This window comes from Stomoxys calcitrans, chromosome 5 (assembly GCF_963082655.1).
Source record: "Stomoxys calcitrans chromosome 5, idStoCalc2.1, whole genome shotgun sequence".
NCBI lineage: Eukaryota > Metazoa > Arthropoda > Insecta > Diptera > Muscidae > Stomoxys > Stomoxys calcitrans.
The window spans coordinates 111,063,482-111,089,719 of NC_081556.1; the positions used below are offsets into that span (position 1 = coordinate 111,063,482).

The 26,238-nt window shown below is 38.5% G+C and overlaps 3 protein-coding genes across 3 annotated transcripts; 2 read left to right on the forward strand and 1 right to left on the reverse strand.

The window, feature by feature from the left end:
• The first annotated feature begins 820 nt into the window (after window positions 1–820).
• Window positions 821–1,327, forward strand: LOC106095880 (neuropeptide-like protein 32). The gene has a single exon (XM_013263317.2). It carries the CDS (start codon window positions 996–998, stop codon window positions 1,257–1,259), a length of 264 nt encoding a protein of 87 aa, XP_013118771.2. The 5' UTR covers window positions 821–995; the 3' UTR covers window positions 1,260–1,327.
• Window positions 1,328–10,372: 9,045 nt separating this feature from the next.
• On the forward strand, window positions 10,373–10,846 carry LOC106095875 (uncharacterized). The gene has a single exon (XM_013263306.2). The coding sequence runs from the start codon at window positions 10,462–10,464 to the stop codon at window positions 10,744–10,746; it is 285 nt and encodes a 94-aa protein (XP_013118760.1). The 5' UTR covers window positions 10,373–10,461; the 3' UTR covers window positions 10,747–10,846.
• A 10,720-nt stretch (window positions 10,847–21,566) lies between these two features.
• On the reverse strand, window positions 21,567–25,462 carry LOC131997968 (uncharacterized). Its single transcript, XM_059369906.1, has 4 exons — window positions 24,606–25,462; window positions 22,974–24,549; window positions 22,313–22,862; window positions 21,567–21,607 (listed from the first exon to the last, which is right to left on the reverse strand). Exons 1-4 carry the CDS (start codon window positions 25,460–25,462, stop codon window positions 21,567–21,569), a joined length of 3,024 nt encoding a protein of 1,007 aa, XP_059225889.1.
• Between the last annotated feature and the right edge of the window lie 776 nt (window positions 25,463–26,238).

The window sequence follows — 26,238 nt, forward strand, 5'->3', positions numbered from 1 at the left end:
ATATTTCGATGTATTACAAAGTGAATGAATACGGAGGGTATAAAAAAGAAATTTTTGAAAAAGTAAACACACTGTAGTGAAAATTTGGCACAAAATCACATTTTCACTTTTTGTGGCAACATAAAAAAGTGGTGCCCGAGTGGCTTTATAGCAAAACAGTGTCAGTTTTGCCACCAGAGCGGCACAACGATTACACTAATGACAAAGATTGGTTAGAGTACATCTTAAACCAGAAAAACTTGACCAATATATTGAACAGTTATACTCTTCCTGCTACCATTAGTGATCAAAGGTCTTTGGGCATTAATTTGAAAAAATGAAAATCTCATACTGCAACGAAATGGTAGGTTAGGTTAGGTAAGAGTGACAGTGAGACTCACTTAGTCTGACTGTCACTGTTGTGATAACACAATAGCGACAGACCAGGCCCAAGTAGGAATCGAAATGACGAATCCGCACTGGTAATCCGAGAACTTTACCAACTCAGCTACCGAGGTGACCAACGAAATAGTACACCAGCATCAAAAAAATCTGTGGAACCACATAAGTGGGTCCTTATTCCAACCCTTGTCGTTTTCAGTGTATTCCACGGCTTTGACACTTCATAATTAATTTTACAAATTTCAACCCCCATGTCATATATGAATACCACCAAAAAAAGACCTTGGCTTTAAGTTTGTTTTTGTCAAAAATAAATTGTGTCCAGTCTAAATCGAAATTCAAGCAAACAAATCGGGTTTCTTCTGTTTTTGCACAAAAAAAAATTGAAAATAAAAACGAAAAAATTCCACCGCAATAGATAGTCTTAACCGCAATAGAGAAGTGCCAAAGTTTTTGAAACAAATTAAAACTTATTTTGTTTCATTTTTTTTTTGAGAAATTAATGAAAGCATATAAAAGTCCCCAGATTAAGGCTAATTGTATTCAATACACTTCTGCAGTTCTTAGAAAGAATATCTATTTTCTAAAAATACAAAAAAAATCTTAAAAACAAAATGAAACTTTTCGTACTAGTGGGAATAGTCATTATGATGGCCGTGGTCGTAATGGCCCAACCTGTGGATGAAACTCAAGCTGGAGCTACGTTGGGCTTAGTGGATGTGGCCGATGCAGGCATTGAGCATGCCAATGAAGCTGCTCGCAGTGTACGTGGCTTTGGTGGTTTTGGCGGCTTTGGACGTGGAGGCTATGGTGGTTATGGAGGCTTCGGAGGCTTCGGACGAGGAGGCTATGGCGGATATGGTGGATATGGCAAATAGAGTTATTCCATTACCATCCTTTCCCTTCAAGTGTAAAATTTGTGAGAAAAAGGCAAAATAAAATTAAAAAAAAAAACAACAAAAAAAAAAAACGAATTAAGATATTGAAATGTCAAAAAATATGTAACGAACAGAAGAATTGCATGAAGGATCTGTTTAAGTAAATTGGAATGCAATGTCCCCAAGACCGATTAACTGAAAGTGCATCAAAAATACAAAACAGTGCCTAGATTTTGATATGACCGAATAATGTAAATGTGATAGTTATGTATAGATTCCCAACTTGAACCTGTTTCCATACTGACGCAAAATGGCAGTGAATCGAAAAGAAAAATAGTGCTAACTTTGAAAACGAATGAAAATAAATTTTTAAAATATTTAATGGTTAGAGGTGGTAACGAGATCATGTGCAAAATTTCAAGGACTTTAGTGGTCTTGGCAGGCCTCTAACGTTGGTCACCTCAGCATTTCGAAAATTTGTTCCGGCTGGCAAATCTTCATTTATGGTTCGATCTCGACAATTTTCTTATTGGCTGGATGGTGCTCAAAGGACATTGGACTTTTATTTTTTTTACACACCACCGAAGGAGGAGGGTATAATTATTTTGTCACTCCGTTTGCAATACATCGAAATATCCATTTCCGACCCTGTAAAATCTTGATCGTCGTAACAATCTTAGACGATCTAGCCATGTCCGCACGTCCGTCTGTCTGTTGAAATCACGCTACAGTCTTTAACAAGTAAAAGCGTGCTCAGTTTGACCGGCCAGTATCTTATATACCCTCCTCCATATATAGCATTTGTCAAGTTCTTGGCACGGCATCTCTTCATACAGGTAAACAAAGGATAATGGATAAGAATTTCTACGCAACTGGAGCTGCATTAGATTATTAACCGACTCTGGTCATACTTGGCTTAGATGTTGCAGACCATAGTAGATGCTACTAGGCAAAATTTCAGCCAAATCGGATAAGAATTAAGCTCTCCAGGAGGCCCCAAAAAAAAATCGACAGATCGGTTTATAAAGGAGATATATCAGATTTTGGACAGATTTAGGCGTATCTGGCACGTATGTTGAAGGTCCTAGTAGAAGTCGTTTTGCAAAACTTCGGTCAAATCAGACAAGAACTGCGCCCTCTAGGGGTTTATATGGGAGCTATATCAGGTCATACTTAACACATATGTTAATGGTCATAAAAAAAATCCCTGTACAAAATTTTAACAAAAATTTTTTATACCCTTTTTTTGGCTTCATTGCTGTCTCCACAACGACTGCCATCAACGCTATCGTAAAGGGCTGGGCATCGCTGCTTTATAGCAAAACAGTATCAGTTTTGCCACCAAAGCGTGGCAATTAGCGCTTACGCTAATGTCAAAAAACTGCATAAAAAAAGTCTGTGGAAAAGGGGATGCCCATTCCAAAATTTTTCAGTGTTTTCCTCAGCTTTGACAATTATTGGGTTGCCCAAAAAGTAATTGCGGATTTTTCATATAGTCGGCGTTGACAAATTTTTTCACAGCTTCTTTAAGCTTGCTTTCGAAAAAAGTGTAAAAAAGTATATTTGATTAAAGTTCATTCTAAGTTTTATCAAAAATGCATTTACTTTCTTTTAAAAAATCCGCAATTACTTTTTGGGCAACCCAATATTAATAAATTTTGCAAACTTCAACCCTCTTGAGTACATATCAATTGTTAAATATGATTACCACAAAAAGACCTTGGCTTAAGGTTTGGTGTCCAGTCTCACTGATTCTAAATTCAATCAAATAAATCGGGTTTCTGTTGTTTGTTTTAGTCAAGTACTTGTTCTAGTTGTTGGTTTTTTAGCTTACTGACTGACCATAGATTTTCAAAGCTAATAAAACATTAACACTATCGTCTATTTAAATAAATAAAACCAATCTTATGTATAACAAGTAAAAGCATGCTAAGTTCGGCTGGGCCGAATCTTTTTTATACCCTCCTCCATGGATTGCATTTGTCGAGTTCTTTTCCCGGCATCTCTTCTTAGGCGAAGAAGGATATAAGAAAATAATTGCTCTGCCATTAGAGCGATATCAAGATATGGTCCGGTTTGGACCACAATTAAATTATATGTTAGAGACCTCTGTAAAATGTCAGCCATTTCGAATAAGAATTGCGCCCTTTGGGGGCTCAAGAAGTAAAATAGAGAGATCGATTTATATGGGAGATGTATCAGGCTATAGAACGATTCAGACCATAATAAACACGTATGATGATCGTCATGAGAGGATCCGTCGTACAAAATTTCAGGAAAATCGGATAATAAAATTTCAAATAAAATCGGATTGCGACCTCTAAAGGCTCAAGAAGTCAAGATCCCAGATCGGTTTATATGACAGCAATATCAGGTTATACACCGATTTGAACCTTATTTGACACAGTTGTTGAAAGTAAGAAGAAAAAACGTCATGCAAAATTTCAGCCAAATCGAATAAGAATTGCGCCCTCTAGAGGCCCAAGAAGTCAAGACCCAAGATCGGTTTATATGACAGCTATATCAGGTTACGAACGGATTTTAACCATACTTGGCACAGTTGTTGGATACCATAACAAAATACTTCGTACAAAAATTCATTTAAATCGGATAAGAATTGCGACCTCTAGAGGCTAAAGAAGTCAAGACCCAAGATCGGTTTATATGGCAACTATATCAGGTTATTTACCGATTTGAACCATACTTGGCTCAGTTATTTCATATCATACCTAAACACGTCGTGCAAAATTTCATTCCAATCGAATAGGAATTGCGCCCTCTAGAGGCTCAAGAATTCAAAACCCAAGATCGGTTTATATGGCAGCTATATCAAAACATGGACCGATTTAAACCATACTTAGCCATAGAACCATAAACCATATTTACAGTTGTTGGAAGTCACACCGAGACACCACGTGCAAAAATTCAGTCAAATCGGTTAAGAATAGAGGCTCAAGAAGTCAAGACCCAAGATCGGTTTATATGGCAGCTATATCAAAATATGAACCAATTTAACCCATTTACAATCCCAACCGACCTACACTAATAAAAAGTATTTGTGCAAAATTTCAAGTGGCTAGCTTTACTCCTTCGAAAGTTAGAGTGCTTTCGACAGACAGACGGACGGACGGACATGGCTAGATCGACTTAAATTGACATGATGATCAACAATATATACACTTTAAGGTGTCTCAGACGTATATTTCGAGGTGTTACAAACAGAATCATGAAATTAGTATACCCCCATCCTATGGTGGAGGGTATAATAAAAAGAAATCTTTGGTGCTTGTACGAATAGTCATTATAATGGCCTGGGTCATAATGGCCCAACTTGTGGATGAAGCTTAAGCTGGAGCTTCGTTGGGCTTAGTGGATGGGGCCGATGCAGACGTTGGGCATGCCAATGAAGCTGCTCGTAGTGTGCGTGGCTTTGGACTTGGGGATTATGGTGATTATGGAGGCTCTGGACGAGGAGGCTATGGCAGATATAGTGGATATGGAACAAAAGAGTTATTCCATTCACATCCTTTCTATTCAAGTATAAAATTTGCAAAATAAAATATAAAGAAAAAACAAATGGTTAATCCATGAAGTGTCAAAAAAAATATAATACGAACAGAATAATTTCATGAACAGTGTGTTTAAATTAATTAGAATGCAAAGTCCCCAAGACCAATTAACTGAAAGTGGAACAAAATTTCGGAGCAGTGCATAAATTTCGATCTGAGCGGATGCTGTATATCAAGTTGGGAATCAATACATAACTATAGATTGCCAACTTGAACCTGTTTCCAGACTGGCACACAGTGGGATAGAATGGAAAAGAAAATAATGAACAAATAGGTTAGGTTAGATTGAAAAATGGTTGCAGATTTGTATATTTTGCCAAGGAACATTCCACTAAGGGACAGGGGCAAACTTCTCACATATCAATGAGTGCAGTCCGATGCAAGTTTAAGCTTAATGATAGGGGACCTCCCTTTTATAGCCGAGTCCGAACGGAGAGAAGTTTTACATGGCATAGTACCTCACATATAATGCCAGCATTAGGAGGGGAAAACTACCACTGAAAATTTTTTCTGTTAGTCTCGCCAGGATTCGAACCCTGGCGTTCGGCGTCATAGGCGGACATGCTAACCTCTGCGCTACGGTGGTCTCCGAAGTCACTAAGTACATACACCCAAACCTGTAATCGTCTTGTTGTGCGCTTTTAAAACTATAAGTATCCTCTAAAAAGAAAATTTCAAGTTAGGAATTCCGTGCTACTTACAAAATCCTTAATTGTTTTCAATACCACTCCCCTAAGTTGGTTCATGTCTGATATTGTGTCTTCACCTAAGTGCCCCGTATCTATTAGCCGCGAAAGCCGGGCCATGACAAAGAAAATGCTCCAACGTCTTATCATCTTCCCCACATGCCCTACACATGCCATCATTTGCCGCACCGATTTTACATAAGTGAGGTCGTAGTCCTATGTGTCCCGTTATGATACCAATAGCTATACTGACCTCCTTCTTGGTTCGTTTCAGCAATAGCCTCGTCTTCTCACGATCTGGATCCCCACATAGGATTTTCGCCGTCCTACGGACCGTTTCGCTGTTCCACAATGTTGCATGCGCATTCGTCGCCCACTCTTTTAACTCGGGCTGCGTCGACCCGAAAGGCTTCGGATTAATCAAGTTAATTGACGGCAGTCTTCTGGGCTTCACTGCCAAATCGTCTGTCCTTTCATTCCCCCTTACTCCGTTATGGCACGGCACCCAAACGAACGTTAGAGCGTGCTAAGTTCTCTGCCGTGTCGAATCTTATTACAGTTCCACAATGGATTGCATTTGTCGAGTTCCTTGCGTGGTATCTCTTTTTAGGCAAACAAAAAATAATGGATAAGAATTGTTATGCCATTGGAAGAAGCCATTTTACAAAATTTCAGCAAAATCAGATAAGAATTGCGCCCTCTAGTGGCTTAAGAAGTCAAGATCCAAGATTGGTTTATATGGCCGCTATATCATGTTATCAACAGATTTGAACCATACTTAGCACAGTTATTGGAAGTCATTTCAAAACACTTTGTGCAAAACTTCATCCAAATCGGATAAGAATTGCTCCCTCAAGAGGTCTAGGAAGTCAAGATCCCAGATCGGTTTATATGGCAGCTATATCATGTTATGAACCGATTTGAACTGTTGTTGGAAGTCATATCAAAAACACTTCATGCAAAATTTCATCCAAATCGGATGAGAATTGCGCCCTCTAGTGGCTGAAGAAGTGAAGATCCAATATCGGTTTATATGACGGCTATATCAGGTTATTGACCGATTTAGACCATACCTATCACAGTTGTTGAAAGTCATAATAAAACACTTCGTGGAAAATTTCGGCCAAATTGGATTAGAATTGGGCGCTCCAGAGGCCTAAGAAGTCAAGATCTCAGATCGGTTTATATGGCTGTCATATCAGATTATGGATCAATTTAGACCACACTTAATGCAGTTGTTAAAAGTCATAACGAACCACCTCATCTAAAATTTCAGCTAAAGCCGGAGGAGAATTGCGCCCTCTAGTGGCTGAAGCACTAAAAATCCAAGATCGGTTTATATGGGAGCTGTAACAGGTTATTTGAAATCCACATTATCCCAATCGGTAAATATGTCCTACTTGGCGATTTTGGGGGGTGAAGGGGCCCCTCAGGCACCAAGAAGTAAATTTTAATGACAGATTTGTACTTTACTTTTAAATACCTTTCATTTGATACCCATATTGCCCAAAACAGTAAAAGTGTCCTGTTGGGTGGTGTTTTTGGGGGTGGGGAGTCTCCTCAGACACCAAGGATTAAATTTTTATGTCAGATTTGTACTCTACTTTTAAATACCTTTCATTTGATACCCATATTGCCCAAAGCGGTAAAAGTGTCCTATTGGGTGGTGTTTTTGGGGTTGGTGGACCCCACCGACACATATGGTGACATTTGAATGCCACGTTCATACACTCCTCTGAAATTCTTCTCTTTTGATACCCACATTGTCGCAATCGATGAACATGTCCATTCGGGTGGGTTTTATATACCAATTTCTTGTTTCTGGGGTACCATAAGGTGGCATACAAAATTTTGCTGAAATCGGTGTACTCATCAGCGAGATCTGACGTTTTTGAAAATGGTATTAAGGGGGAGGGTCCGCCACCCTTCCCCTTCGGATATCGATACGGAACAAACAAGCAAAGCGAAACAATTTAATTTTTAACCACGAAATATCCATTTCCGATCCTTAAATATATATACTCTTGATCGTCTTAAAAATTTAAGACAATCTAGCCATGGCCGCCCGTCTGTCTGTTGAAATCACGCTACAGTCTTCAAAAATAGAGATATTGAGCTGAAACTTTGCCCAGACTCTTTTTTTGTTCATAAGCAGGTTAAGTTCGAAGATGAGCTATATCGGGCTTTATCTTGATGTAGCCCCCATATAAATCAATCCGCCCATTTAAGGCCTTAGGCCCTTATGACAGTGTCTTGTGCTAGGCTACTCGGCATCCTTGTTCAATTTGGCCCAGTTCGGTCCAGATTTGGATATAGCTGCCGATCTTTCGATTTAAAGTTTTGTGCCCATTAAAGGCGTATTTATTGTCTGATGTTGCCAAAATTTGGAACAGTGAGTTGTTTTAGGCCCTTCGACATCTTTTGTCACTTTGGCCCAGATCGGTCCAGCTTTGGATTTAGCTGCCAAAGAGACCGATCTTTCGATTTAAGGTCATGGGCCCATAAATTATTGCCCGATGTCGCCGAAATTTGGGACAGTGAGTTGTGTTAGGGCCTTCGACATCCTTCTTCAATTTGGCCCAGATCGGTCCAAATTTGAATATAGCTAGTATATAGACAGATCTCTCAATTTAAGGTTTTAGGCCCTTAAAAGGCGTATTTATTGCCTGATTTTGCCAATATTTGGAACAGTGAGTTGTTTTAGGCCCTTCGACATCCTTCGTCAATTTGGAACAGATCGGTCCAGATTTGGATTTAGCTGCCATATAGACCGATCTCTAGATTAAGGTCTTGGGCCCATTAAAAGCGCATTTATTGTCCAATGTCGTCGAAATTTGGGACAGTGAGTTGTGTTAGGCCCTTCGACATCCTTCTTCAATTTGGCCCAGATCGGTCCAGATTTGAATATAGGTAGCATATAGACCGATCTCTCGATTTAAAGTTTTAGGCCATTAAAAGGCGTATTTATTGCCTTATTTTGCCAAAATTTGGAACAGTGAGTTGTTTTAGGCCCTTCGACATCCTTCGTCAATTTGGCCCAGATCGATTCAGATTTGAATATAGCTGCCATATAGACCGATCTCTCGATTAAGGTCTTGGGCCCATAAAAGTCGCGTTTATTTTCCAATGTCGCCGAAATTTGGGACAGTGAGTTGAGTTGGGCCCTTCAACATCCTTCTTCAATCTGGTACAGATCGGTCCAGATTTGATTATAGCTAGCATATCGACCGATCTTTCGATTTAAGGTCTTGGACCCATACAAGACGCATTTATTGTCCAATTTGGCTCAAATTTTTAATGCAGGGTTTTGTTATGACTTCCCTTAACTATGCCAAGTACGGCCCAAGTACCAGTCTATAACCTGATATAGCTCCGATGTAAACCGGTCTCTCGACCATCCTTGTTCGGTTCGAAATTGCGGCTTTTAAGGGCTCAAGAAGTCTAATCGGGTGATCGGTTTATATGGGAGCTATATCGGGTTAAAGACCGATTTAAAACGTATTTGGCGCAGTAGTTAAAAATTATAAGAGAACACCGCTTGCAAAATTTCAGCCAAATCGGGCGAAAATTTTGGCTACCAGCGGCTGAAGAAGTCAAATCGGGAATCGGTTTGTATGGGAGCTATATCAGGATATAGACCGATTCGGACCGTACTTGACACTGTTGTTGGAAGTCGCAGCAGAACATCGCATGCAAAATTTCAGCCAAATCGGACAAAAATTGCGCCCTCCAGGAGCTCAAGAAGTGAAATCGGGAAATCGGTTTATATGGGAGCTATATCAGGTTATAGACCGATTTGGACAGTACTAAGCACTGTTATTGGAAGTTGTAACAGAACACTATGTGGAAAATTTCAGACAAATCGAACAAAAATTGGGCCTTCCAGGGGCTCAAGAAGTCAAATCGGGTGATCGGTTTATATGGGAGCTATATCTAAATCTCAACCGATGTGGCCCATTTGCTATCCCCATCGACCTACATCAATATTAAGTATCTGTTCAAAATTTTAAGTAGCTAGCTTTACGCGTTCGACCGCTATCACGATTTCGACAGACAGACGGAAGGACATGGCTAGACGGACGGACATGGCTAGATCGAATCAGAATGTCGAGACCATCTAGAATATATATACGTTATGGGGTCCCAAATCAATACTTCGAGGTGTTACAAACGGAATGACTAGATTAATATACCCCCATCCTATGGTGGTGGGTATAAAAAAACTAAACTGATACGTAACAGGTAAAAGCGTGCTAAGTTCGACCGGGTCGAATCTTACATACCCTTCATTACACTTTCTTCCGTTTTCCCAGCAAAGCTTCACAACGTTTCCACTGGTGGCAAAGATTGGTTAGCGTACATCTTGAGCCAAGCAAAACTTGAACAATATATTGGACAGTTACACTCTTCCTTCTAGCATAGGCGATCACCGGTCTTTCAGCATTAATTTACAGAAAATTCAAACCCCATACTCCAAAGAAATGTTAAAGAAGCCAAATTGGGGGATCCTCATGCCAACCTTTGTCACTTTCAGTGTTTTTCCATTGCTTTGACGATCAGTAATTAATTTTACAAATTTCAGCCCAAACGTCATATGTGAATACCACAAATATATCTTGACTTAATGTTTGTTTTGCCAAAAATGAGCTGTGTCAAATCTCACTGACTCTGAATTCAATCAAATAAATCGGGTTTCTTTTGTTTATGACAAAAAGAAAAAAATAAAACGTAAAACGTAAAAATTATACCGCAATAGACAGTCTTAACCGCAATAGAGTGTCATTCTATTGTAAAAGTTTGGTTTTATTACTCATTTGGTTTAATTTTTTGAGAAATTAACGAAATCATATAAAAGTCCCCAGGTTTAGACCAATTCTATTCAATTCACTTCTGCAGTTCTTTGATAAAACATTTATTCTCGTTTAACCAAAAAATTTTAAAAACAAAATGAAACTTCTCGTGCTTGTGGGAATAGTCATTATGATGGCCTTGGTCGTAATGGCTCAACCTGTGGATGAAACTCAAGCTGGAGCTTCATTGGGCTTAGTGGATGTGGCCGATGCAGGCGTTGAGCATGCCAATGAAGCTGCTCGTAATGTTCGCGGCTTTGGTGGTTATGGCGGTTATGGTGGCTTTGGACGAGGTGGCTTCGGACGAGGAGGCTTCGGACGAGGAGGCTATGGTGGTTATGGAGGCTTTGGACGAGGAGGCTATGGCGGATATGGAAAATAGAATTATTCCATGAACCTCGATTCCAGTTTAAGCGTAAAATGTATGCGAAAAATACGAAATAAAATCCAGAACGAACAAAAAAATTAAATCAAGTTACTTTAGTGTGGAAAATTAAACAAACGTACAGTTGAAGTGCGTAAAGGATATGTTTAAATAAATTAGAATACGAAGTGTCTAAGGTTTTCTTGCCAAGAATGGTCGAAATATCAAACAAATGGATATAAGTCCATACATTTTGATCTGAGCTGAGATTGGTTTGCCGATAGTTGTGGGTAGACTACCAACTTGACCCTGTTTCCATATTGGTAATAATGTCAACAAGATTCAGTGGTTCAACAATTGGTTCATTAACTTAGGCCGAGCTTTTCTTAAAGCAATCGTCTTTTCTTTTATACACTACAAAATATCCCCTACATTAACGTCGTCGTTACGTTTTTAACAACTCATTCAGTGGGATATATTGGGAACAAAATTGGTAAAAATTTACCGTTTGACAACGTATAGTGATAACTCCTTGAAAGTTTGAATCATATTAACAAGATCATGTGCAAATTAAAGCCGTGGTAGTCCTGGTGCCTCTAGTTTGGCCCCCAAAGTTAATCACCTCGGCATTTCAAAACTTTGTTCGGTCGCAAAAAATTTTAAGTTTGGATGTAAGGTGTACTCCATTCTTGAAATACTTCATTTCAGCCCGATATTCTCATGATGTCTGATTTAGTGGTGTTTTCGGGGGAGAGGTGGTCCCCCAGATACTTGGCCCTGAAAAAATATCATCATCGTGCTCTTCTCTCAAATACCATTTATTTAAACCCCATATTAACATTGGCTTAAGAGGAGTTTACAGGATGAGGCGTCCCCCAAACACATGGCCCCAAATTAGGTTGTCAAATTCGTTTTCTAATATCAAATACTTTTCATTTCATTTCATTCATTTCATTTCATCAACATATTGACATGGTCGAAAAATTTTTTCCCCGTGGGGGTGTTTTGGGAAAGGGGTGATGCCCTAAATACATGGTCCTACATTAGGATATCAAATTCATATTCTACTCCCAAATACCTTTATTTGAGGCCCATATTGCGATGGTCAGTAAAAAATTGCTGTTTGTGGGGTATTTTGGGGAAGGGATAGACCCCCAGAAAGTTGGTCCCAAAAGTGGTTATCAACTCTTTCTCTACCCCCAACACCTTTCATTTAAACTCCACATTATCATGGTCGGTAAATATGCCAGATTTAGGGGTGTTTTGGGAATGGGGGTGGTCCCCCAAACACTAAGCCCGGAAAATATATCAGCTCTATTCTCTATAACTATATATCATTTATTTGAACCTCATATTGCCATTGCCCTCAAAATTGGATATCAAATTCGTTTTCTAATCTCATTAAAACTCCTTATTGCAAAAGTCAGCAAATATGTCCGGTTTGGGGTATTGGCCCTAAAAACTATGAATATTTAGTTCCACTCTCTTTAAGACCCAAATGGTCTTGGTGAGCATATACGTCCTATTTGGGGGTTGTTATGGTGGTGGGACGTCCCCTAGACAGTTGGTCCCTAATGTTGATATCAGATACGTGGTCTACTCCCACATACCTTTAATTTGAGCCCCATATTTCCAAAGTCGGCAAACATCACCGGCTTGGGGGTGTTTGGGGATTTGGCGGCCACTCAGTGAGATGGCCTTAGAAAAATATATCGGATTGGTGTTCCACTTTAAAAACCCTATTATTTGAGACTCATATTGCAATAGTCAGCAAATACTTCCTATTTGGTTGGTGTTGTGGGGGTGGGGTGGCCCCCTAGACACTTTTCCCGAATATTGATATCAAATTCGTGCTTCACTCCCAAAGACCTTTAATTTTAGCCCCATATTGCTATGGTCGTAAATTTGTCCCTTTTGGGGAATGTTTTTGGTGAGAGGTGGCCCCCCAAACACTTGGTCCCATATTTGGATATCAGATTTGTATTCTACATTCAAATAACTTTTATTTAAGCCCCATATTCCCATGGTCAGTAAAAAAGTCCAGTTTGGGGGGTGTTTTTTTTTTTTTTGGGGAAGGGGTGGACCCCAGAAACGTAGTCCCACTTTTGGATATCAGATTTGTATTCTACTCGAAAATACCTTTCATTTGAGGCCCATATTGCCATGGTCGGTAAATATGTCCGATTTAGGGGTGTTTTGGGGCTTGGAGTGGTCCCCCTAGCACTTGGTCCGACAATTGGATATTATCCCAAATACCTTTCAGTTGAGTCCCATATTGTCGTGATTGTTCAAAATATATGTTTGGTAGGTTTTAGGGTGGGGCGGCCCCCCTAGGTACCCCATCCGAAATTTAGATGCGAAATTTTTATTTTTTGTGTACTATTTATATGTGAGCGCACAAAATCTCGCTTAAATCGCACCACCCATCTCCGAGATCTGGCGTCTCTGAAAATTAGGGTAAGGGGGAGGGTCACCCCACTTCAAGTATCAAAAAATGTAGTACCCTATTTTCACCACGGGGTCATTATTGACCATCTGTGAAAATTTCAAGAAAATCGGTTCAGTCGTTTCTGAGTCTATGGTTCAGAATTAGATCAAACTTTGTACCTATAGTGTAGGTGGAGGGTATTATAAAGTCATCACCGCCCGACTTTCTTGCTGGTTTCCTTACTGGTTTTTTTGTCGTCTTGACATTCTAATCGATCTAGCAATGTCCGTCCGTCTTTCACTCTGTCTGCGGAAATCACTTAGCTTTGGAAAGCGTAAGGCTAGTCACTCGAAACTTTGCATATTCACTTATTATTGATCTAGGTAGTTGGGGATTCAGATTTGGAGATAGCTCTCATATAAAGTGGTCCTTCAACTTGACTTCTAGAGCCACTAGAAGCTGCTACTATTACCCGATTTGACATAGATTTGCACATAGTGCTCTGTTACGACTTCCAATGATCGTGTCAAGTATGGTTCAAATCGGTGAATAACCTGATGTACCTCCCATGTATACCGATTTCCCTATTCGAATCTTGAGCCCCTGAAAGTCACAATTTATGTCCTATTGGGCTGATATTTGCACGCAGTGTTTTGTTATGACTACCAACAATGGTGAAAAGTATGATCAAAATCGGTGTAGCCTGTCGCTCTCTTTACTGAGCTTGCCTTTTGTTGACTCTATTTTTACTGAACACTAAATATACGTCAATTGCCAGACGTAATACACCAAATCTCCCATATATGAAAATCATTTAAAACAAAATGCAATTCACCGTTTCAATTTCAGTCACCTGCTTGCTTAAATTATTGCCTGTTTCTAACATTACATTGATTAATATCTTCGGTTTTTTGTGTCTCTATGAGGATTTCGATGAATTGATTTGACAAACTCTAATCCGTATTTGTGCTCATCAAACGTCATAGGGGAGAATACCACAAAAAGACCTTGACCAAGAGTACGTTTTGACAAAATGAGTATGGTGATCACGTTCCACTGATTTTAGGCAAACACAGAAACTCACCCTTCAGAATTTTGGTGAAAAAAATGTTAAGAAAGTCAGTGTCCATTGAACAAAAATTTTTTTTTGTGGTCTGACATCAATCATTGGTGATTGGGAGTTAGAAAAAAGTATAAAATGCCTTAGGCTCGGCCAAGGCAATAGCAATTCTCCATTGCAGTTCTCAGAGTTACAACGGTATTTTGTGAGAAGGGTATCGAATTCACTTGCAAAATGAAATTTCTACTAATTTTGGGAATAGCTGTTATCATGGCTTTGTTTGTAAATTCCCATCCTTTGGAGGAAACCGATTCCCAGGTTAAGGAAACTGACCCAGAATCCCCTGTGCAACTCTTGGATGTGGCCGATGCAGGCGATAATCATGCAAATGAAGCAGCACGTAATGCCCGCCACTGGGGCTACGGTGGCGGATGGGGTAGGCCCCATTATCATCATCATCATCACCATCATGGAGGATGGTATGGAAAATAGACACCTTTTCTTGACAACCTAATTTCTGTATATAAGTGGTGGCTAAATAAAAATTGGTGAAAATCTAAACTAATTTAGATCTGTTTTTCAATATTTTTAAGATTCCACTTAGGAAAGGGAAATAGTGAGAAGTTTACGTTTTCCACTGACTTGACCCTATTGTAGGGAAAGGAAAGAAGTAAGCATTAGAGCAGTGATAGTCAGACTCACACCTATGCATGTTTTTTTCCAAATCCTATAGTGTGTGTGTGTGTGACCATCGCTGTTTTTTCCTTGCAACCAACTTATGGCCAAATGTTCTGTATGATAGCTACCGTAGTTGTCTTTGGCCGATGTCAGTAAGGTGTAACCGGCCGATCGTTCTCTGACTTAAGGGCTATAAGGGTTAACGCCTTAACGTACAGTCATACTGACTAGTGTGTAAGCCACAGTGGAAATTCACTGTGGAAGGTCATAAGCCCTGTCGTCGTCATCTTCGGCGTTTTCGACATCGGACTATGCGACTCCTACAACTTCCCCTATTAAAGAACCGGGGGCTATGTTTCCGCAGACCAAAGAGACCTGTGCGATTTTAGTTTAAGCGTGTGGTAAAATACAAATTTACTTATACACATTCCATTAAGAAATGGGACCACTGAATGGCACTGAGTGCTGTCCGATTCAAAGCGATTCCACAATTCCTACCAAACATCTTTCTGCAAGAGTAAAAAGCGCAAAGCTCCTATCGGCTCCTTTCCTCCGCATGACTTTTCAAGGAAAGTTTTGTATCGAGGCTAGACCCTGAAATTTTCCCTCCTTCGACAAAGCAGCCTAATATCTTTGAGTGAAGGAGACACACCACCTCTGCCTTGGCTCGTCATCAACCCATTTTAAAATGCAAATTTGCGCATGGACATTCCATTTAGGAACAGGGACAAACTTCTCACATATCAATGAGGGCTATCCGTTTAAGCTCAATGACAAGGGACCTCCTTTTTATAGCCGAGTCCGAACAGCGTGCCCAAGTACAACACTTTTTTGGGTAGAAATTTCTACATGGCATAGTTCCTCCCAAATGTCGCCAGCACTAGGAGGGGATAACCACCACTGAATTTTTTTTTCTGGAGGAAGGATTTTCTGACTCAAGGCATTATTCCTTTTGGTATATTTCCGATGCTTTATTATAATAGCTCTTTCAACCATGATGAATTCCGTTCACATGTAAGCGTAACCCAAATGTGACATCCATCCATCTAAGACAAAAACAAGTAAAAGTGTGCTAAGTTCGGCCGGGCCGAAACTTATATACCCTCCTTCTTGGATCGCATTTTTCGAGTTCTTTTCCCGGCATCTCTTCTTAGACAAAAAAGGATATAAGAAAAGATTTGCTCTCCTATTAGGGCGATATCAAGATATGGTCCGGTTTGGACCACAATTAAATTATATGTTGGAGACCTGTGTAAAATGTCAGCGAATTCGAATAAGAATTGCGCCCTTTAGGGGCTCAAGAATCAAAATAGAGAGATCGATTTATATGGGAGCTGTATCAGGCTATCGACCGATTCAGACCATAATAAACACGTATGTTGATGGTCATGAGAGGATACACGTACAGGATACGTACAAAATTTCAGGCAAATCGGATAATAATTGCGACCTCTAGAGGCTCAAGAAGTCAAGATCCCTGATCGGTTTATATGGCAGCTATATCAGGTTATGAACCGATGTGAACCTTTTTTGACACAGTTGTTGGATATCACAACAAAACACGTCGTGCAAATCGGATAGGAATTGCGCCCTCTAAAAGATCAAGAAGTCAAGTCCCCCGATCTGTTTATATGACAGCTACATCAGGTTATGAACCGATTTGAACCATACCTGGCACAGTTGTTAGATATCATAACAAAATACGTCGTGCAAAATTTCATTGCAATCGGATAAGAATTGCGCACTCTAGAGGCTCAAGAAGTCAAGTTCCCAGATCTGTTTATATGACAGCTACATCAGGTTATGGACCGATTTGAAACATACTTGGCACAGTTGTTGGATATTATAGCAAAACACGTCGTGCAAAAATTCATTCCAATCGGATAAGAATTGCGCCCTCTAGAGGCTCAAGAAGTCAAGACCCAAGATCGGTTTATATGACAGCTATATCAGGTTATGAACCGATTTGAACCATACTTGGCACAGTTGTTGGATATCACAACAAAATACTTCGTGCAAAATTTCATTGCAATCGGATAAGAATTGCGCACTCTAGAGGTTCAAGGAGTCAAGACCCAAGATCGGTTTATATGGCAGCTATATCAGGTTATGGACCGATTTGAACCATACTTGGCACAGTTGTGGGATATCATAACAAAACACGTCGTGCAACATTTCATTCCAATCGGATAAGAATTGCGCCCTCTAGAGGCTCAAGAAGTCAAGACCCAAGATCGGTTTATATGACAGCTATATCAGGTTATTTACCGATTTCAACCATACTTGGCACAGTTGTTGGATATCATAACAAAATACTTCGTGGAAAAATTCATTCAAATCAGATAAGAATTGCGCCCTCTAGAGGCTCAAGGAGTCAAGACCCAAGATCGGTTTATATGGCAGCTATATCAGGTTATGAACCGATTTGAACCATACTTGGCACAGTTGTTGGATATCATAACAAAACACGTCGTGCAAAATTTCATTCCAATCGGATAAGAATTGCGCCATCCAGAGGCTAAAGAAGTCAATACCCAAGATCGGTTTATATGACAGCTATATCAGGTTATGGACCGATTTGAACCATTTCCAATACCAACCGACTTAGACTTATAAGAAGTATTTGTGCAAAATTTCAAGCGGTTAGCTTTACTCCTTCGGAAGTTAGCGTGCTTTCGACAGACAGACGGACGGACGGATAGACGGACGGACATGGCTAGATCGACATAAAATGTCGCGACGATCAAGAATATATTGGGTTGCCCAAAAAGTGATTGCGGATTTTTTAAAAGAAAGTAAATGCATTTTTAATAAAACTTAGAATGAACCTTAATCAAATATACTTTTTTTACACTTTTTTCTAAAGCAAGCTAAAAGTAACAGCTGATAACTGACAGAAGAAAGAATGCAATTACAGAGTCACAAGCTGTGAAAAAATTTGTCAACGCCGACTATATGAAAAATCCGCAATTACTTTTTGGGCAACCCAATACTTTATGGGGTCTCAGACGAATATTTCGAGTAGTTACAAACAGAATGACGAAATTAGTTTAAAAATATGGCTGAAGGTGTATGCGGTTTGTTGTGGACTTTACCATTTATTATAATGGACCTTGTCAATTACAATTAATCCACAATGGACTCAGTCATTATAGACTTAACGAATTACAATTAGTCCATAAATTCTAAATATGGTAGCGAAAGTGTCAAATCCATTTATTGTTCTCGCAACTCAATGACGAACTGTAAATTCAAGTATCTCCGCCTACATTTTTAAAAATTCTAATTTTCGAAAGTACCTATTAAGACTTTAAACTTGTGATCCTAATTATTTTTAATAATAATTTTAATAATATAATTGCTTTCATTGACGTTAATTTTGAAGGCATAAAATTAAGATGGATGACATTGCGAATTGTTGTTGAACAAATGAATGAAAAAATAACAGAATGATGAACAAGAACTAACAATGAGTTTCTTCGGTCAAAACCAGTACAACAAAAATGACAACGAATTTGTTAATTTGTTAAATCAACGCAGATTATTTATTTGTTTAAATGTAATATTGTTACACACGGGCTTGTGAATTATTGTTTTATTTTGATGAGACAATGATAAACAATCAGATGTTCTCTTGTCAAGTGTTAACATCCATCATGATTGTAAAGTTCAACGATTAATTGTGTTAGGGGTGTCAGATTCAAAATTCGGAGATATTTGAATGTATACTCGTACATGATGGATATTTTCAATCATGTTATGGAAATTTGGAACATAGAGTGTTAGTGTTAGAGTATGAGCCGAAAATCCTTTGGGCGATAAGATGATTCGAGTCCTTTAAGTCGCCAGGCCCTGATGATGTATCACCGATTGAATTACAAGCTGGGTCTGATAGACTGCTTCCCTGGCTTGGGGAGATATACTCTGCTTGTATCAGCATGTCACATATAGCTGTGGGATGGAGGGACTTGAAGGTCATTTTCAGGAAAACCGTACCATACGAAGACGCAAGACCTTCGAGCTATTAATCTGTCATCCTTTATGTTGAAGACTCTTGAGAGGTTGATAAAAACAACCATAGGGCAAAGATCTCCGGAGATCGCTTGTCTCGACTTCAGCATGCATATAGTAAAGGCAAATCCACTGAAACAACCCTTCACGACCTAGTCGGCTACATAGGGGGTTCTCTCGCTGTCAAGGAATATAAAATGGTACCATTTCTTGACATTGAAGGTTCTTTCAATAATATAAAACCTACGTCAATCATGAAGGAGTTGGAGTTTCTAGGAATTGACTATACGGTAAGAAAGTTTATTAATAACTTACTTATTAAAAGATGCGTTACGGCAGGCTTGGGATCTATGGATCTAAAAAGTTGGCTTTCTGAAAGAAAAAAGGTGTAAAAGTCGTCGCGTATGCTGATGACGTGGCAAAAGCGGTTTGAGGAAAGTTTCCCAGCACTCTAAGAGATATACTTCAGAAAACTCTACGTGCAACAGTAAAGTGGTCTGGGTATAAATCCTTGCAAGACAAGAAGTAGTTCTTTTCAGCAAAAGATATAAGTTGCCTATAGTGGAACCTGTCTCCTTGGGAGGAGAGAATGTTTCATTTACAGTAAGCGCAAAATACCTGGGCGTTGTGCTGGACAGGAAATTGAACTTTAAATCCAACATTTTGAAATGTGCAAGAAGCGCAACTCTTTCTTGGCAAAAGTTGGGGGTTAAGACCGCGTGTCATGCACTGGGTATATACTGCAGTTGTCAGACCTATAATGCTATATGGTGTTGTGGTCTGGTGGACAGCGCTTCAAAAGTCCACCTACTGCACAATACTTAACCGGATCCAAAGGATGGCTTGTTTGTGCATCACAGCCACACTGAGGACGACACCATCGGATGCACTGAATTTAATGCTACATTTTATGCCTCTGGACATTGTGGTTACCTAAATTGCAGCGACCACTGCCATGAGGTTAAGGGAGCTTTCTCATTGGTCATGTTTACGGCTACTGACATTGTGTTATCTTTGATACAATATCCGATGTTCCAGGCAGTGGGGATTACTCCTTACCTGAGCCGCTTTTTGATGAAAATTACTGTACCAATATTCCTGATAGAAGCGATTGGAACTACGATATCCCTGGCAACAGGAGTTATATAGAGTTCTATACGGATGGTTCCAAATTAAAGGACTAGGTGGGATTTGGGGTGTACTCTAAAGATCTAGAACTGGTCATATCGAAAAGGTTACGCGACCACTGCAGTGTGTATCAAGCAGAGATCCTTGCAATTAAGGAAGTGGTGGTATGGCTAATATATAATGTCATTACGACGATTGGCATAAATATCTTCTCAGACAGCCAGGTAGCCATTTTTGAACACAAAAACCACCCTCGACTGTAGCAGATCTCTCAACGAGATGACTGTACAGTTTAAAATTCACCGGTTCTGGATGCCGGGCCGCAGAGATATCCCATGGAAATGTAAAGAGGAGGAGCTTGAGAGACTAAGAACTACCCTTCACATTCCAGGGATACTGGAATCTGTGGGTATGTCTCTAGCGATATGTAAGCTAAGTTTTCAGGACCAGGCCCGAAGGTCACAAAGAGAGAGCTGTCTGAATTCTAAAGCTATGTAGCCTGATCTAGACTTGAAGAGGTCTACTGCTTTGCTGTCATTGGCTGGAACAGACGTCTCAGTTATTGTGTCCGTCATGACAGGTCACTGTCGAAACGGAAAACATGTTGACAGAATGAAGTTTGCCAGCAACGACTTTTGCAGAAGCTGTGAGGACATCGAAGAAGAAGAAGAGACTATACAACACCTGTGTGCGTGTCCCGCACTAGCAGTCAGAAGGGGTTCCTCTCTATGTTCTCATTTCTTTGACAACCTGTCCGATTTAGCGGATGTGAGCATTCGGAAGTTGTTGGGCTGGATGATTCAACAGTAGGAACTAGAAAGCATCTTCGATTCGTGTGGTATCACAATGGACGAAAACGTCTATGTGAGCCTGATGGCAGACTGCCACTTAAACCTAACCTAAAATACCCGATACTTATAAAGGATCGGTACTCAAAAAGTACCTGGTGCTTATAAATTACCTAGTACTAATGAAGTACCTGGTACTTATAGGGTTGTTGGTACTCATAAAGTACCTGGTTCTCATAACTGATAAACAAACAGATGTTCTCTTGTCAAGATATATAAAATACCTGGTATATATATAAAGTGTCTGGTTCTTGTAAAGTACATGGTACTTATAAAGTAACTGGTACTCATAAAGTTCGTGGCACTAGTAAGGTACCTGGTACTCATAAAGTACTTATATATAGAACTTAAAAAGTACCCTGTACTTATATAGTAACTGGTACCTATAAAGTACCTGGCATTTATAAAGTACATGATAGTTATAAAGTACCTGGTACTTCTAAGGTATCTGGTATTTATAAAGTACCTGGTACTACACATAGTACCAGGTGCTATTTTGAATACTTGGTTTAATATAACAGTAACAGGGGCTATATTTAGTACCAGGCGCCATATTAAGTAGCAGGTGCTATATTTCTTGTCCGGTGCTACATCAAGTACCAAGTGCTATATTAAGTACCAGGTGCTATATATAGTACCAGGTGCTATATAAAGTACCAGATGCTATATTTATTTATTTATTTATTTATTTATTATTATAGTCAATGGAATTCATATCCTTACAGACTAAGATTAAATTCAAAAAATATAAATATATTTACAAAAACTATGTTAGGGGAAAAGCGCAATATAAACTTGACCTAAATACTTCTTTAGATGTGCTAAAATCAATACTTGGCTTCGATTCTTTTTGAAAATTTAAATTAATTCGATTTAAATTTAAAAATGAGCGTGTTAGTGGTCCATTGCGGGCATAATTGCAACGATGAAATTTAATACTAAATAAATCAGTAAATCGTAAACTCCTTACTGGAACAGAAAACGGAACTAAAGCCAACAAATCGGGAGAATCGACACGATTATTAATCAAATCAAAAATAAATAAAGCAGACTGAAATTTTCTACGGCAATCCAAACTCTGTAGTCCCAGTAACAAACATCGCGACCGATATGGTGGATGCTCCAAAGGAAACAAAGGCCTAAGGGCAAATTTAGAAAAAAGTTTTTGAATTCGTTCAATACGACCGATATGCGAAATACAATAAGGATCCCAAATGATGGCGGCATACTCCAACTTTGATCTAACAAAAGTTGTATATAATATCTTGAAAGTGTTAGGATCAGAAAAATCAAAGCAATTTCTCTTAATAAAAGCAAGGACCTTATAAGCATCAGGTATTATATAGTCAATATGTGGAACAAAGGACAAGGAGAAATCAAAAATCACACCCAGGTCGCGAACTGAAGTTGATTTTTTAAGTACACAATTACCAATTTTAAATGAAGTTTGGATTGGATGACGCAATCTGTAAAAAGAGACGTGAGCACATTTCGATAAATTTATAAGAAGCTTGTTGCTAATACACCAACTCAGCAGATTGTCCAAGTCATTCTGTAAATCGAAGACATCAGACATAGACTCAATTTTATGAAATATTTTTAAATCATCAGCATAGAGCAGAAATCTAGATGTTGAAAAGCATGAGGAAATGCCATTTATGAATAAAATAAAAAGAAGTGGCCCCAAGATACTACCCTGAGGCACACCGGAAGTTTGAATATAAGGTGAAGATACAAAACTCTCCACCTTTACTGTACACACTCTGTTGTGAAGATATGAAGCGATCCAAGAAAGAAAATTGGAATGAAACCCTAATTCTTGTAATTTATCGAGCAATATAGAATGTGATACTTTATCGAAAGCTTTTGATAAATCTGTGTAAATGGCTTCAACTTGACAGCCACGTTCAAAGGCAGATAGGCAATATTCTGTAAAGAGAACCAAATTAGTTGAAGTTGATCTTCCTGAAAAAAATCCATGCTGATGGGGAGAAATAAATGATTTGCAAATAAAAAACAATTTTTTGTGAATAACATGCTCAAACACTTTTGAAACACACGACAATTTAGCAATTGGCCTGTAACAAGTTACATCGTCTTTTCTGCCACCTTTAAAAACTGGGGTAATTGATGCTACTTTCCATCTATTAATAAATATACCCTCCTTAATAGAGAGATTGAAAATGAAAGTTAAAATTGGAGCTACACAAATAGAACACTTTTTTAGAAAATAAGCACAAAGGCCATCGGCGTCGTGTTTAAAACTATTCTTAATATTAAAAATAGCGTCCAACACATCTTCATCCGAAACAGAAATATTTGCCAAATTAATAGCAGATACAGAATCAAGGACTGCCGCGCTACTTGTTACGGGAGAATCAAAATTAGATTTGAAAAAAGAAGCAAACATATTAACCACGTCCACACCAGATTTTGATGTACAGCCATTATATGTGAGAGTAGATGGGATATCAGATGTTTTCCTTTTAGAGTTAACATAAGACCAAAAGCTTTTAGGATTGGCTTTAATTTCATTCTCTTTATCCAGAATGTATTGCTTATAGAGGAATTTATTTAAAAAATTAAATTCACGTTGATAATGCTTGCATTGGACCAAATCTTCTGGATCACCATGCGCCAAAAAGCGCTTATGAAATTTATTACGTAAATTTTTAAGTTTCTTAAGACCTGTCGTATACCAAGGCAGTTTATGTGGCTTATTTTTCTTAAACGGAACATTAGATTTAAGTATATCAGAGACTTTTTCTATAAAAAAATCATAACAAACTGATGATGTTTTATCATTAAATATTTTTATCCAATCAATGGAGCCAAGAATTGAATTCAACATATTAAAATCACAAACGTTATAATTTAGAGCCAGATTTTGAGACGGTGATGATTTTAGAAAGTTAAAATAACCTACTTCAACAACAATAGGCATATGATGTAGATTAGATGGGGAAATTGGAGCCAAACATTCATAAACATTAAATTTAAAATCATTTGGAACAAAAATAAGATCAAGAAATCGGTGAAGTTGATTAGAAAAATGATTAATTTGAACAAGATTTAAACTTAATAAAGTATCAATACAATTGACCTCGTAATCCTTGTTTACATTAGTGGGCGTTAAAAAATGATTGTCGTCAAATTTTGACCAACAAATGTTAGGTAAATTAAAATCACCCATAACACAAATATTAGCTTTCGACCCCATGCTTACTTCAATAGCAAAAATATTATCAATATGCTTCGAATAAATAGATGCACTACTACCTGGAGGTATGTAAGACAAACATAATACAACGCTAAGATTTAAACCATTTATGCATACAGCAATTTGGTCTAATAATCCGCTGTCATCATCCAAACCACATAAGTTTGACTTGTATTGAGATTTAACGGCCAAGAGCACACCACCTCCTCTAGAATATCCAGTCCTTGAAACATTTCTATCTTTACGGTAAACAGCAAATAAATTTAGATCGAAGAACTCAGCATCACAAAAGTCATCGTTCAACCAGGTTTCAACAAGAGCAATAACATCATAGTTCAATTGATTGGAGAAATCAAAAACATCCTTGGATTTCGTACGCATACCAGACAGATTATGGTAGTAAATTTTTAAACCATGCACCTCATTAATCAATGGGGAAGCGATTCCACTGCCATTTTTTGAAAATTTATAAATGGACGAATTCTAATATCAGTAGGCCATAACTTTGGGTTGATGACGTCATCGTAATGATTAGATGTAACACCAAGCTTAAAGTTGACGCGTTTTAAACTATTGATGTCAACATCTTTTTTCACAAGCACATAGCACTCCATATTAGACTTTGCAATGTTAGCATTCTTTTGAATAAAGTCAGTGATATGCTCGCTCGTAACTGATGGCTTAAAAGATGAAATATGCACCCATTTCTTAGAAATAACAACATCCAATTCATTTGTTGTATTATTTTCACCATAAATGACCTTATCCTTTCTTTTTCTACGCCTCTGGACACGCACCCAATTAGAATTAGGTAGGACGTTGGCTTCAAACACAGCATCATCATTATCAACAGCATTAGCATCTACTGTGTTAAGCGATGATACAGATGACGCGTATGGCACAACATGTTGGCTGTTGTTTACGTTCAACGAATGTTCGACAGCAGCAGCGACAGGGGCATTTGTACTTTGAACCTTACCAACAACATCACGGCTCCTCACTGCTGCAGTATTAAGATTGGAGTTATGTTGATGCCGTTGTTTTTTTTCAGTTTGCTTGTTGTTCTCTATTATTTGCTTCAATTCGTGCACTTCTGCTCTCAGTGAAGAGTCGATTAAGAGCTTGAGTTCTCTTACTTCAGTTTTTAAAGATGAAATGCCAGCAATTAGATTAGAAGTGAGACGCAAACAATCATTGCAGTTGAAAACTAAGTTCGCGTTTTTAATAAAAAGTTCGGCAATATTTGCATCAATGTCCGCACAGAAAAAATGATATTTAGCTCTACAAACGTGGCAGGCTATCGATTTGGCACTTAAAGCCTTAAAGCACTTGGCGCAAAGTGTATTAGGAGGGAGATCCATTAAAACACGACTGAACTATTTAACTGTCAGTGAACAACTATTTAGTACCTGGTACTTATTAAGTACTTGGTTTTCATAATGTACCTGGTACTCATAACTGATAAACAATCATATATTCTTGTATCAATATATATAAAGTACCTGGTATTTATTAAGTTTCTAGTTCCTATAAAGTACATGGTACTTTTAAAGTACCTGGTGCGCATAAATTACGTGGCACTCATAATGTACTTATGAAGAACCTAGTACTTATTAAGTACCTGCTACTAATAAAGAACTTATAAAGTTCCTTGCACTTATAAAGTACCTTGTACTCATAAAATACCTTACACTTATAAAGTACTTGGTACTGATACTTATAAAGTATGTATGCTATATATTACATATATATATGCTACATATGTATGTTATATTGAGTGGCTGGTACTACATATAGTACATATTTTAGTACCAGGTGCTTTATTTAGTACCAAGTGCTATATTTAGTACCAGGTGCTATATTTTTTAGTATCAGGTGCCCAGAACGCAATGGATCTAATCTAAAAAGCGATTTTTTTGGTTTTTAGCGAAAAGTCGGCCCATCCTCAACTATTTGATTTTCACGCTTAGGCAAAATGGTTCAAGGGAGAATCCTTGGCTTTTGGATGAAAATGTGTGAAAGTTTGAATTTAGGCGAAATGGTACTACAATTGTAAGTACCGTACTTAAAGGTGCTAAATGCCCTCGCTCTGTTATTAAGCGAACGCGCCAATTTTGACTCTCATCTGAAATCCAAA